Genomic DNA, 14,336 nt, shown 5'->3' with positions numbered 1-14,336 from the left:
AGCAAGGCATCTCCTCACCTTCTTTGAGATCTGCACCTAACTCTGCCTGAAGTTTCCCCCTGTGTTTCTTGGGCTCAGTGTTTTCCCTATTCCCAGTTTTCAAGATTGTTTTCCTTCTTTGCATTGGAATGTCGGTGTCCTGGGACAGGATCCCCTTTCAGCCAATCAAATGAGCCCACCCCAGAAGTAGAGGAGCCTGTCTTTTCTTTAAATTATCCCAGGAGAACAAGCTGACTCAGGAGGCTCGCAGCCTCTAATGTCATGTCCTTCTAATGACCACTTGGAAGAGCCGCTGCTGCTGCTGCTGCTGCTGCTGCTGCTGCTGCTGCTGTAATTTAAGTCCACGCCCTTTCCTTTGTCCATCACCAAAGAGAACAGCCACACCTCCTGCTGGTCCTGGTTTTCCTTCGGGTTAGATCATGCCTGGATAACTGTAACTCATCAAGGAGTAACTCATCATGTGTGCCAAGCTTCTTACATACATTGTCTCATTTAATCAACGTAGTGACCCGTTGAAGTAGAAAGTCGAGTAGTATGCCCATTTTACAGATAAGGAAAGTGAGGCCCTGATGAAGTAACAGTGTTTCACCACTGTTACAGGACAGAGCCCTGGTCCCAGATCCTAGCCCTTCTCCGTATGTCTCACTGCCTCTAATTCCTTTCATCCTTTCTTCTCAAAGCCTGTTTTCTCATTTTTATTTTTTACCTTATGAGCTCATTCCATTTTCTTTATTTCCTGCTTTTAAGTTAGTGATTTTCATCTCAGGCACCTTCCTTCCCCTCCTGCATACCCGACCTCACTTCCAGTCTCTCAAGCACCCCCAGGCCCCTAACCCTGTCAACTGGTATTTAGAAGGAGGTGCACTGTACTTGAAGGCTAGAAATGACCCCATATCGCTGCCACAGATGAGCGAGAAGCTGTGCAGAAGAAAACCTTCACCAAGTGGGTGAACTCACACCTGGCCCGGGTGACATGCCGGGTGGGAGACCTGTACAGCGACCTCCGGGACGGACGTAACCTCCTGAGGCTCCTCGAGGTGCTCTCAGGAGAGACACTGGTAAGCTGTGGTCATAGAGGAGGAGGGAGCCCGAAAAACAGTGGGCAAGGGGACAAACTTGGAGTTGCCCTTCGAGAGGAATGACAGCACAGAGTGGAAAGCAGTTGGCTGTTGTCTGCTCAGAGGATGGTTTCAGTTGGAGAGGCTTTGCTACATGGATTAAATAGGAGCATTGCTTCATGGAGACAGAAACAGTGGCCCCATTGAAAACATTTCTTTTCCCACCCACTCTGGGTGCAATTAATTCCCTTGGGAATCTTAATCTGCCCAAGCCTGATCTGGAACCTCAGCTTTGGCTGTGTGAACTCTGGCCCAGCCTTGAGGGCTGCCCCTGTGTTCCTGAGCGGGGTCATGGGGAAGGTGTGCAAAGGAGGGCCTTGGGAGGGCTAGGAGGGAAGGAGGAGGAGGCCCATGGATTCATGTCATTGTGTCCTCTGTCCCTCAACAGCCAAAGCCCACAAAAGGCCGCATGCGGATCCACTGCCTGGAGAACGTGGACAAGGCGCTACAGTTCCTGAAGGAGCAGAAAGTGCACTTGGAAAATATGGGCTCCCATGACATTGTGGACGGAAACCACCGTCTGACCCTTGGGCTGGTCTGGACCATCATCCTTCGATTCCAGGTACCCCACAGAGTGTCACGCAGAATGTGCTTCACACATTGGTGCTGTACCGTGGACAGGCACTGCCAGTCCCTGGCATGATCGATATAAACAGGAAGGGTCTAGAACCTTGTATAGCACTTTGTGGTTGCTGTGATATCCAGGCCCCAGATCAAGGGACTCTCCTCCTTAAACAGAGTAGAGACCAGTGTAGGTGTTGTCAAACTTCTGTGGCCAGTCCCCTGTGGCCCGGTTTGTTGACTGGTCACATGTAGTACGACCACATGTTGGACCACAAGGGACTGGAGATTTTATAGACTGAAATTTCACCCCTGAAAGTTTGAGAACTGCATTTGGGGCCTGGTCATTGGTCCACTCCTCTGTCTCAAACTCTGCTTGCCTCCCTAAAACAGTCACCGTACTGTTCCTTATCCTCTGAGCACAGGCAGTCCAGTGTCCTAATGCCATCACAACTGTCCTGGTTGTCCCCTTTCTCCCTGGGTGTAACTTCTTCAGCTCCTCCCAGCCCTGAGCAGAACTCCATCAGTATCCCCTTTGAAACCCTGCTCTCAGGCACTCGTGGGTCCCCACCGGGAGGAGGCAGCAACCTTCGTTTTGAGGAACGTCCACTATTCTGACATCTTACCCCATCTTGATGCCTCAGATCCTTTTGAACCAATGTTTTGTGGTCACTCGCCTAGGAGGAATGGTCCCAGGCTCTGTTCCTGCACCCCTATCACAGGAGTCTAAAGAGCAGTTTCCTGCTGTACATTTCTGAGTATCTCCAATAACTCCAGGAGCCCCTGTTCAAAGAGTGAGGATCTTCTTTCTCTCCTTCTTAGATCCAGGACATCAGTGTGGAAACAGAAGACAACAAGGAGAAGAAGTCAGCCAAGGATGCCCTACTGCTGTGGTGCCAGATGAAGACCGCGGGGTGAGGCTGCCCAGGGACCATGGCCTTGGAGGGTTGGATGCACCAAGGCTGTGTGGTAAAGGAGGCCTGGGGTCCAGGACCCACTAGCTGGGGATCCATCGTTGAGTTGCAGACCTGGGCTAGGCCCTACTTACCATTTGTCCCGGTCTCTGTATATAGGTATCCCAATGTCAACGTGCACAACTTCACCACCAGCTGGAGAGATGGTCTGGCCTTCAACGCCATCGTGCATAAACACCGGTGAGGAGCCAGGGTTAGCGAGCCCACCCGAGCTGCCGGGTTGGTTCATGGCCTAGGGGCACACACACGCACAAACAGTGAGATGGGCCACCCGGCAGTTATGAGGAATGAACATTCAGAGAAGAGCTGGGATGTGGGGGCAGCACGATGCACAGAGGGCAGGGATGGGAGCCGAGATGGGGAGGGATGGGTGGGTGTGGGTTTAGGGTCCTTGGTTCTGGACAAAATGGAGTTGGTGACGAGGATAAAGAATAGGGTTAGCTTTACTTTTCCTCTTTAGGAGCTCATGTGCTCCCAATGCCTTCTATATTCCCCCTGGTGGCAGGCCGGATCTGCTGGATTTTGAGTCACTGAAGAAGTGCAATGCACACTACAATCTGCAAAACGCTTTCAATCTGGCCGAGAAGGAGCTGGGGCTCACGAAACTGCTGGATCCTGAAGGTGGGGCAGAGGGATCTACCAAAGACGCTGCGGGATAGAGATAGAAGGCAGATGATGAGTGGGCGCCTGGGGCTGGCAGAGGGGTGGGGTGTGTGCATGGGAGGTGACTGCTAATGGATATGGGGTTTCCTTTGGGGGGTGATGTTCCAGAATAGATAGTGGTGAGGGCTGCACATCCTTGTGAATATACTAAAAACTGCTGAATAGTATACTTAATTTTTAATTTTTTTTAAATGTTTATTTGTTTTTGGAGGAGAGAGAGAGAGAGAGACAGAGCATGAGCTGGGGAGGGGCAGAGAGAGAAGGAGACACAGAATTTGAAGCAGACTCTGGGCTCTGAGCTGTCAACACAGAGCCCAACGCAGGCTCGAACTCACAAGCTATGCCACCATGACCTGAGCAGAAGTCGGGCACTTAACCGACTGAGTCACCCAGGCGCCCCATGAATAGTATACTTTATTTTTTTTTATTAAAAACAAAATTTTTATGTTTATTTTTTAGACAGAGAGATAGAGTGCGAGCAGGGGAGGGGCAGAGAGAGAGAGGGAGACACAGATCTGAAGCAGGCTCCAGGCTCTGAGCTGTCAGCACAGAGCCCACCGCGGGGCTCGAACTCACGAACGGTGAGATCATGACCTGAGCTGAAGTCGGACACTTAACTGACTGAGCCACCCAGGCGCCCCTGAATAGTATACTTTAATAGGGTGAATTTTATGGTATGAGAATTATATCTCAATTAAAAAAAAAAAAAAAAGCTGTGGGAAGAGGTGCCACCCTGTGGCAGAAAGAGCCCTAGGCTACAGTTCCATCCCAGCCCCACCATGGACGAGCTCTAGAGCCAGTCACTTAGCCTCTCTGTGGCTTAGTTTCCTCATCTCTAATATGGGAAGATTGGTCTATGTGGTCTCTAAGGCCCTTCTCATTCTAAAATTCTAGGGTTCTAAATAAAGCTGCATGACCTTTTTTAAAAAAAAAATTTAATGTTTATTTTTGAGAGAGAGAGAGAGAGAGAGTGTGAGCAGGGGAGGGGCAGAGAGAGAGGGAGACACAGAATCCGAAGCAGGCTCCAGGCTCTGAGCTGTCAGCACAGAGCCCGACGCGGGGCTCGAACCCACAGACTGTAAGATCATGACCTGAGCCGAAGTTGGATGCTTAACCGACTGAGCGACCCCAGCGCCCCTAAGCTGCATGACCTTGAGGACTCACCAAACATGGGCCTTACGGTCAGCAGCCCCTGCTGACTGGCCTCTGTGGTTCTGACATTAACACTGGTGAGACTGGCCATAGCCACCAGGCTTTTATTTGGTACCTGGCACTGCACTTGATGCTTCAATTAATTTAATCCTCACAACACCCCCTCGAAATCAGTACTGTTATTATTCTCCATTTATGGAGGAGAAGATGGGGACCTATAACAGGGTTAAGTGACTTTCCCAAGGTCATACAGCTGGTGGAGCAGAGAGTCAAACTCCAGACCTGTTTGCTCAGCCACATCTGGGAGAGCAGAGAACAGACTTGGTGCCTCCAGGAAAGGGAGGCAGAGAAAGGCCAAGGGGCTTCCCAGCTGGAAACGCCCCTTCTTAAACTCCCTGGACAGACTTGGGTCTCGGTTGGTTTCTCCCTGTTTTCCATCCCACCGTAGCCCCATCTCAGTCCCTCTCAGTCCAGAGTGACAACAGCTAACTGGTGTTAGAGGGAGAGCAAATGTAGGATCCTAGGAGAGCATTTGAGAAGCACAGCTATGATAAAGAACATTTATGCAAAGCTAAGTATCCTGTAACTTGACGAGGTGATTCCAGTGGTTCCTGCCTGCCTGTGAGCTTTCAGAAGTGGTCAAAGGGCTGCTGGTCCTCTAGTCTTCCCTTTAGGCAGGATGGAATCTGCCTAATAGAACCCAGGGATTTCAAGTCTTAGTCAGCCTTCGCCCTTGTGGTAGAAGCTGATTTGCCTCAAGGACATTCGCCTCCTTGGACCCATAGCTGAACTTTGGGATTGAGGTTGAAAATAGCCGTGACCATGCCCAAAGATGACCCTGAGAACTTCTGGGGCTCACTGGGCCTGTCCCTCTGAACATCCTGGGTGCAGGAAGCTTACTTTGTACCCTCTGTCTTGCTGCCCCTGAATCCATTGACTTCTTAGACATCTTTCCAGTTCTTAAGTACAAGATCCATCCCCAGACAGGAATACGGTTTCTTTCCTTACCTTTCTTCCCCTAAACAACTAACTTTGGTCTCCATTGGAAACAGTGGGTAAAAACCTCCTTGGGCTTCTGAATTTTGTCCTCTGCTTGTTTCTAGGAGGGAAAAAAAAAAAAAAATCTTAGCTTTTGCATGCCCTTTTAGTCCAAAGGATTTATTTGTCATTTTGTACTGAGAGGTACTGGAAAGAGGTCAGTCTTGGAGGGTTGGAGATGGGGTGAGGCTGGGACTGGGGTGAGTGATTCAAGCTGCAGGTGGATTTCTGGGAGGCAGGTTCCTGATCTCTAAGCATACATGACTGACCTGGGTGATCCTTTTTCTCAGATGTGAATGTGGACCAGCCAGATGAGAAATCAATCATTACTTACGTGGCTACTTACTACCACTACTTCTCCAAGATGAAGGCCCTGGCTGTGGAAGGCAAAAGGATTGGCAAGGTATTCCCCACCATGGGGCGGTGAGCACAGAGGTCTGGCCTGGAGGTCTTCCTCCCCTAAAGCAGAGACAGGGCGGAGCTGTGGGGCTGGGCCAGGGACCCCGTGGGCCGGGCCCCCATGTCGCTGTCTCACAGGTGCTGGACCATGCCATGGAGGCAGAGCGTCTGGTAGAGAAGTACGAGTCCCTGGCCTCAGAACTGCTGCAGTGGATTGAGCAAACAATTGTGACCCTCAACGACCGGCAGCTGGCCAACTCCCTGAGCGGGGTCCAGAACCAGCTACAGTCCTTCAATTCCTACCGCACGGTGGAGAAGCCACCCAAGTAGGTGCCTGGGGACCACCCCCTGCAGCACCATGCCTGCCCTGAGCCGTGCTCATGGGAGAAGGAGCCTAAATTAGGGGGGCCTTTTGGGAGGGAAATTTGGCAGGACATAAATGCAGCGAAGGCTCATGTCTCCCAGCTCAAAGTGCCAGAAGCAATTCCAATATAAATTTTTTAAATGATTATCCATTTTTTAAAGATCATGCTGTAGGAATGCTTGCTGCAGTAGAGTCAGTGCAATCCACTCGGATGAGATTACTGGCTGGGTGTTGCAGAACCCTATTCCAGCTCAGGGCCAGGGGGACTGGATCTGACAGGCGGGTCATAACCAGCAACACGGGTGTGCGACTGGTGACTTACACGTTGCAAAGGTTCTTACTGTTTACCTATATTAGAAATTGGCTTTTTTTCAAGTGCAGAATTGCCATTAGGCAGTTCTCTACCGTGCATGCTAAACCTTCTGTTTTCCTGTTTTTGAGCTTTTTCGGAGTTAATGTGTTTCAGCTCCAGAACGAACACTGATCCAGCAAACATCTGTTCCTACACATTCCAAGAATGATTTAAGGTGTGCCCTTTGACCCAGAAAGGCCTCTTCTGGGCATTGAACAAAGATATAGCTTCCAGGATGTTCACTAACTTGACCTTTGTAAAAGCAAAATGAGTCATGGGATAGCCACTGAAATTAATGTTGAAGAGCTGCATTTGTTGACATGAAAAGACGTTCATGAAAAATAGGTGAAGAAGCAGTTTACAAAACTGCTTATTTGTAGACAGTAGGGAGCAAACGGCTAAATGTTCAGGTTCAAAGTACCTGAGTTCAAATCCTGGCTTTGCCATCAAGCAGTCCTGAGCATTGGGCATCTTACTGAGCCTCTCTGTGCCTGTTTTCTCATCTGGAAAATGGGGATAATAAGAGAATGCGGATAATAGTAAGAACCAAATGAGAGGGCCTGGCTCACAGTGGGGGGGGGGGGGGGTCCTTGGCCAACATTAGGTGTGGTTCTGCTATAATCCCATCTGTGTACAAAAAAAAAGAAGAGGAAGCACATGCCTGCCAAAGGGCAACCGGTCGTTTCTGTATGGGTTTCATTTGCTCTAAAATTATGTTCTTTTTGCCTACCAATATTTTCTGGCCTTTGCACTGAAACCATGCATTGCTTTCATGAGAAGAAAAGCAACCCAGGACACTTTATTTTGAGATGTAAAGCGATCCTGTGCCTAAGTGGCCCTTGACCCCAACCTGGCCTCCTGCCTCAGGTTCACCGAGAAGGGGAACTTGGAAGTTCTGCTCTTCACCATCCAGAGCAAGCTGCGGGCCAACAATCAGAAGGTCTATACGCCCCGCGAGGGCCGGCTCATCTCTGACATCAACAAGGTGCACGGCCTCCCTTCCTGTCCCACCGATGTCCCATCCCTGGCACCAGCCCCCACTACCCCAACTGGAACACTTGTCCAGGCTCCCCACGGCCCTCCCCGGTACAGATATGACTCACACATCCTCCTGTGCATCCTGCACATCCCCCCTTCCTCCTCCGTCTGTCTCTCCGTGCAAGTGCACATAATAAAATTACACCCTAGTTCCTTATCCTGTTCAGCATACCCCAAGTTCGCTGTCTCTACTTTCTTTTTTTCCACAATGTTGTGAGATTAATGTAAGTAATAGGGTTCACCTGCGGTCCCACCACCACAAACAAATCCAGGGGTTTCCACCGTTCCCTGTCCCTTTCCAGTCCTCATCCACAAGCAGATGAGCTTTCACGCAGCTCCGTGGCACTCACGTCGTCCCACTTCTCATACTTCCACGCACAAATGTCTAACCAACTACATTCCACAGACCCAGCAGACTGAGCTTCCGTGGGACTCATAGTGTGCCCTCGGTCCTGATGATCCCTCCCCACCCTCACTTCCTGAGCCCTGGTTCTTTTGCACCAATCCCATCCCCACCTCGCAGGCTTGGGAGCGGCTGGAGAAAGCTGAGCATGAGCGTGAGCTGGCCCTGCGCACCGAGCTGATCCGCCAGGAGAAGCTGGAGCAGCTGGCCGCCCGCTTCGACCGCAAGGCCGCCATGCGGGAGACCTGGCTTAGTGAGAACCAGCGCCTTGTGTCCCAGGTAAAACACAGGGGGCTCTTGGCCTGTGCAGGCTGGGCAGGAGAAATGGGAGAGCGAGTGGTGGATTAGGAGCCCTGCAACATGGGGAGCTAATGAAACCAGGAATCCATCGCACGGATAAGAAGACCAGGAATCCCTGGGAACGGGGGGCCAGAGGCTTGCGCTGAAGATAGGGTTAGTGAGATAGGATGGGATAGGATAGGGATGAGACAGAGCCACTTTGCGAAGTTGACATCTTGCAGTGGAAGCCCTCTGGGGAGCAGAAGGGACTGGCGAGCAGAGGTGGTGGCCCTGAGCTCCTCAACTTCCCCTGCCTGCCCTCTGCCTCAGGACAACTTTGGGCTGGAGCTGGCGGCCGTCGAGGCAGCAGTGCGGAAACACGAGGCCATTGAGACGGACATCGTGGCCTACAGTGGTCGGGTGCAGGCTGTGGATGCCGTAGCCGCAGAGCTGGCCGCCGAGCGCTACCACGACATCAAGCGCATTGCCGCGCGGCAGCACAATGTGGCGCGGCTCTGGGACTTCCTGCGGCAGATGGTGGCAGCCCGGCGGGAGCGGCTCCTTCTCAACCTGGAGCTGCAGAAGGTGTTTCAGGACCTGCTCTACCTCATGGACTGGATGGAAGAGATGAAGGTAGCAGCGGGATGCGGGCCGGGGGTGAAGATGAGCAGGGCAGTGACAGCGTGACTGGGGACCTGTTCCCTTGGCGCATCTTGCTGGAGTATGTCTCCGCGCAGGGCCCTGACCCCTATTCAGGCGCACAGAGCAAACAGGGCCCCGTCTGCACGGGGCTCACATTCTGGTGGGAGGAGGCTGATGATAAAACCCACGGACTCGCCTGGTTGGCTCAGTCGGTAGAGCATGTGACTCTTGACCTCAGGGTCATGGGTTCGAGCCCCACATCGGGCATGGAGCCTACTTAAAACAAAACAAAGCAAAACAAAAAACAAAACACTCCACGAGCCTATCAAGAAACAAAATAGCAGGCGGACATAAAGCCCACGAGGAAACTGAACAGGGTCATGTTATAAACTGGTCCAGGAAGGCATCTGAGAAGATGCCATTGCAGAATAACTGAAGGAGCCAGCACAGGGAGATCAGGGCAGGCACTGTTCCAGGCAGAAGGAACAGCCTTGGACCTGCACAGGCGTGCCGTGTTCAGCGAGAGCAGGAGGGCAGTGGCTGAGAGAAGGGTGGAAGGAGCGAGCTCACCCAGGGCCTTCCAGGCCTGCTCAGGGGGATGAGTTTTGTTCAAAGTCATATGAAGCACTGAGAATGATTGGAAGGTTTTGGAAAGGAGAGACACGATTCTGCCTTAATGTTCTTAGAGGTCACCTTGACCATGAGGTGAAGGAGGACCGTGGGCAGCTAGAGTGGGAGCCAAGGGGCCAGTTAGAGGTGGTGTAGTGACCGGTGCAAGGGATGGGGATGAGGCTGGGTCTGGAGAGACACTGAAGTTGCTGGGGTGCTGGGGACCAAGCCACGACCGCAGGAGGGTGGCAAGAATCTGGGGCTGAGAAGATGAGTCAGAACAGAGATTTCAGGAGCAAGGTTTGGTAAGAAAGTCGTCCCACAGGAGGGGAGTTAAGTACAAAATGGCCAGGGAGCCTGGACAGAGCTGGGGTGTCACTGTGTGTGTGTGTGTGTGTGTGTGTGAGAGAGAGAGAGAGAGAGAGAGAGCGCTGTCGCACAAGAGCAGGTGGGCTCATCTGGGCGAGACACCCAGAGCCCCCCCACAGAGGGGTTAGGAGGTTCTGTGGATCCAGGAAAAGGGAGCAAGATTAGCCCATGGGAGTGGCAGGACTGAAAGAGGCCTGGCGGGGGGGGGTGGGTCCTGGGTGGCCCTCAGAGAGCCATGGGCATGCCACCTGTCCCGGCAGGGCCGGCTGCAGTCTCACGACCTGGGCAAGCACCTGGCTGGAGTGGAGGACCTGCTGCAGCTGCATGAGCTGGTGGAGGCAGACATCGCTGTGCAGGCTGAGAGGGTGCGGGCCGTGAGCGCCTCCGCACTGCGCTTCTGTGACCCCGGGAAAGGTGAACGCGGGGTGGTGGGGGGAGCGGAGAAGGGGAGGGAGGGTCTGGGGAGGAGAACATTAAGAACTGAAGCAGCAAGGTCAGGGAAAACCAGGGACAGGAAGGATGAGGGCTGGATGGTAGGTGACTGAGCTAGGGAGGGAGCCCTGAGAGGTGGGGGGGGGGGGAGGGGAGAGATGGCTGCAGGGTGGCTGAGTCACAGCTCTCAACCCTCCACTCTGACCTTTTCAGAGTACAAGCCGTGCGACCCACAGCTGGTGTCAGAGCGGGTGGCTTCCCTGGAGCAGAGCTACGAGGCGCTGTGCGAGTTAGCAGCGTCCCGGCGGGCCCGGCTGGAGGAGTCCCGACGCCTCTGGCGCTTCCTCTGGGAGGTGGGTGAGGCCGAGGCTTGGGTTCGGGAGCAGCAGCACCTGCTGGCCTCAGCAGAAACTGGCCGGGACCTGACCGGCGTCCTCCGCCTGCTCAACAAACACACAGCCCTGCGAGGCGAGATGAGCGGCCGGCTGGGGCCCTTGAAGCTCACGCTGGAGCAGGGCCAGCAGTTAGTTGCAGAGGGCCATCCCGGGGCGGGCCAGGCCGCCGCCCGCACAGCCGAGCTGCAGGCGCAGTGGGAGCGGCTGGAGGCCCTGGCAGAGGAGCGTGCTCAGCGGCTTGCCCAGGCCGCCAGCCTCTACCAGTTCCAGGCAGACGCAAACGACATGGAGGCCTGGCTGGTGGACGCGCTGCGCCTGGTGTCCAGCCCCGAGCTGGGGCACGACGAGTTCTCCACGCAGGCCCTGGCCCGACAGCATCGGGCCCTGGAGGAGGAGATCCGGAGCCACCGGCCAGCCCTGGATGCCCTGAGGGAACAGGCCGCAGCCCTGCCTCCTGCACTGAGCCGCACACCCGAGGTGCAGGGCAGGGTGCCCACGCTGGAGCGGCACTACGAGGAGCTGCAGGCCCGGGCAGGCGAACGAGCGCGGGCCCTGGAGGCAGCCCTGGCGCTCTACACCATGCTCAGCGAGGCCGGGGCCTGTGGGCTGTGGGTGGAGGAGAAGGAGCAGTGGCTCAATGGGCTGGCCCTGCCCGAGCGCCTGGAGGACCTGGAGGTTGTGCAGCAAAGGTAGGCCCCCTGCTGGCTCCCTCGGGGAAGGCCTTGTGAGCTGGGAGGCCAGCGTGTGGGTGGCGGGCCCTGCCATAAACTGCCTGCTCTTGCTACAACCCTTGAGTCTTAACGATTGTGTTTTCATTTTAATGAAAAATATTTTCAGAGAAAACATTAGGGGCCCCTGGGTGGCTCAGTGGGTTAAGAGTCCCAACTGTTGGTTTCAGCTAAGGTCATGATTTCATGGTTTGTGGGTTCGGGCCTCACATCGGGCTCCGCGCTGACAGTGTGGAGCCTGCTTCGGATTCTCTCTCTCCCTCTCTCTCTCTGTCCCTCCCCAGCTCTCTCTGTCTCTCTCTCAAAAATAAATAAACTTAAAAAAGTTTTTTTAAAGAAGAAAATGTTATACAGCAAGCTCCTATATACCCAATCATCCAGATTCAATAATTTTCAGTATCTTTCTATATTTGGTTATTTTTCCTTTTCTTAAAAAAATTTTTTTTCGTGTCTATTTATTTTTGAGAGAGAGAAAGAGAGCACAAGCAGGGGAGGGTCAGAGAGAGAGGGAGACACAGAATCCGAAGTAGGCTCCAGGCTCCGAGCTTTCAGCCCAGAGCCCGATGCGGGGCTCGAACTCACGGACCGCGAGATCGTGACCTGGCTGAAGTCGGACGCTCAACCGACTGCGCCACCCAGGCGCCCCTGCTGCCTGTTTTTTTTAAATAAAGCTTTATTGGAACAGAGCCATGCTCATTCATTTACGTATGGTCCCTGGCTGCTTTCACTTTTTTGTATTGCTCTATAATAGCAGAGCTAAATTCTCTTGACTGGGATCTTATGGCCCAAAGGCCTAAAACACTTGCTATTTGGCCCCTCACAGAAAATGTTTGCAGACTCGGTGAGAATATCCAACGCCCCTAGGAGAAGTTATGCTTCACATCTTTATCATGCAAACAAATTTTTGGTTGTCAGTTCATTTTTTAATACATGTTAATAGGAGGGGACCCAGGTAGGCAGCAAAGGGGTTCCAGGAAGAATGGGGAGGTTCCCATAGAGGGTGAAGCCCTGGGCCAGGAATTTGTTTGGCTCGTGCAACTGTTCGTGACATTCGCTTTCATCGTCTCCTTGATTAACTCCAGAGGGGATTGCTTTTCTACTTGCTTGGGGGGAACCGAGGCTCCCCACTTGAGCCACAGATACTGCAGGTGTTACACGTGAAGATGTGCAGAGGCTTCTGAAGATCAGCCTCGGGTGGACAGAGAGGAGTTTTCCTGGGCATCCAGGGGAGATGGGCTGGTGCATCACTGCTCCCACAATCCACAGCCACCGCTTCCACCCTCTTCCACCCTCTCAGGTTCGAGACCCTGGAGCCTGAAATGAACGCCCTTGCAGCACGGATTACTGCTGTGAATGACATTGCGGAGCAGTTGCTGAAGGCCAAACCCCCGGGCAAGGACAGTATCATCAATACCCAGAAGCAGCTCAACCACAGGTGGGGTTGGGGAGGGCAACCAAGAAAGGATGCAGCAGACAGGGATGGCAGCCAGAGGGAGTTCCGTAGGGCATGGAATGGAGGCTAAAAACGAGGAAGGAAGGTCATCTGGAACATGTTATGGGGCAGAGGCGGGAAATGTTGAGAGAAATGAAGGGGGTAAAGGTAATGCGAAAGGACTTGTGCCTGGACAGGGAGCAATCGAGGGGTCGGGAGGGTGAGCAAGGAGCAGCCTCTTTAACAAGCAGAAGTAGGTGGAGGAATATGCCAGAGGAGAGAGAGGCAAGGAAGAAGCTTCCGAGTATACCTAAATGGGGCAGGAAAGCTGAGCAGCTCTAGATACCAGGCCCTCCTTCTACTCTCAGGTGGCAGCAGTTTCGGACCCTGGCAGACGGCAAGAAGGCAGCCCTGACATCGGCCCTGAGCATCCAGAACTACCACTTAGAGTGCACAGAGACCCAGGCCTGGATGAGAGAAAAGACCAAGGTCATTGAGTCCACCCAGGGCCTGGGCAATGACCTGGCCGGGGTGCTGGCACTGCAGCGGAAGCTGGCCGGCACCGAGAGGGACCTGGAGGCCATCGCCGCTCGGGTGGGCGAACTGACTCGAGAGGCAAATGCCCTGGCTGCTGGCCACCCCGCCCAAGCCCCTGCCATCAATGCCCGGCTTGGAGAGGTGCAAGCTGGCTGGGAAGACCTAAGGGCCACCATGCGACGGCGAGAAGAGTCACTGGGTGAGGCGCGGCGGCTGCAGGACTTCCTGCGCAGCTTAGATGACTTCCAGGCTTGGCTCGGTCGCACGCAGACCTCTGTGGCCTCTGAAGAAGGGCCGGCTACCCTGCCTGAGGCAGAGGCCCTCCTGGCCCAACACGCAGCCCTGCGGGGAGAGGTGGAGCGGGCCCGGGGCGAGTACAGCCGGCTCCGGGCCCTGGGTGAGGAGGTGACCCGGGACCAGGCTGATCCACAGTGCCTCTTCCTACGGCAGCGACTCGAAGCCCTGGGAACCGGCTGGGAGGAGCTGGGCCGCATGTGGGAGAGCCGGCAAGGCCGTCTGGCCCAGGCCCACGGCTTCCAAGGCTTCCTGCGGGATGCTCGCCAGGCCGAAGGTGTGCTCAGCAGCCAGGTAAGAGCCCTGGGACACAAAGTCCCACCCAGGAAGAGAGGGAACTAGGGGTGGGGAAGTGTGGAGGAGAGAAGTGGGTGGGGAGGAAATGGCAGTGAGGGAGTAGTTGAAGAACCAGGATGGACAGAGAGGGCATGTTAGAAGAATATGGGCGGGGCGCCTGGATGGCTGGGTTGGTGAAGCGTCTGACTCTTGGTTTCGACTCAGGTCGTGATCTCACGGTTGATCGATTTGAGCCCCTCCCTCAGGCTCTGCGCTGACAG

At 54.1% G+C, this 14,336-nt stretch overlaps 1 protein-coding gene and 1 non-coding gene across 5 annotated transcripts in view; both read left to right on the top strand.

Moving 5' to 3' along the window:
- SPTBN2 (spectrin beta, non-erythrocytic 2) overlaps positions 1-14,336 on the top strand; it is a 39,640-nt gene that overhangs the window by 10,727 nt on the left and 14,577 nt on the right. For all 4 annotated transcript variants that reach the window (XM_058689775.1, XM_058689777.1, XM_058689773.1 and 1 more), the window contains 14 exons: positions 907-1,058; positions 1,507-1,680; positions 2,502-2,593; positions 2,753-2,833; positions 3,159-3,274; positions 5,797-5,909; positions 6,044-6,231; positions 7,489-7,606; positions 8,183-8,341; positions 8,672-8,974; positions 10,222-10,375; positions 10,607-11,477; positions 12,814-12,951; positions 13,317-14,073. In XM_058689775.1, coding sequence (XP_058545758.1) covers positions 907-1,058; positions 1,507-1,680; positions 2,502-2,593; positions 2,753-2,833; positions 3,159-3,274; positions 5,797-5,909; positions 6,044-6,231; positions 7,489-7,606; positions 8,183-8,341; positions 8,672-8,974; positions 10,222-10,375; positions 10,607-11,477; positions 12,814-12,951; positions 13,317-14,073 — 3,416 coding nt within the window. The remainder of the gene's footprint in view (positions 1-906; positions 1,059-1,506; positions 1,681-2,501; positions 2,594-2,752; positions 2,834-3,158; positions 3,275-5,796; positions 5,910-6,043; positions 6,232-7,488; positions 7,607-8,182; positions 8,342-8,671; positions 8,975-10,221; positions 10,376-10,606; positions 11,478-12,813; positions 12,952-13,316; positions 14,074-14,336) is intronic.
- On the top strand, positions 9,178-9,250 carry TRNAK-CUU (transfer RNA lysine (anticodon CUU)). The gene has a single exon. It is a non-coding gene; the product is annotated as a tRNA-Lys (tRNA).

The sequence above is a fragment of the Neofelis nebulosa genome, chromosome 10, assembly GCF_028018385.1.
Source record: "Neofelis nebulosa isolate mNeoNeb1 chromosome 10, mNeoNeb1.pri, whole genome shotgun sequence".
In the NCBI taxonomy this organism is placed as follows: domain Eukaryota; kingdom Metazoa; phylum Chordata; class Mammalia; order Carnivora; family Felidae; genus Neofelis; species Neofelis nebulosa.
This window is presented reverse-complemented; position numbering and strand designations above follow the sequence as displayed.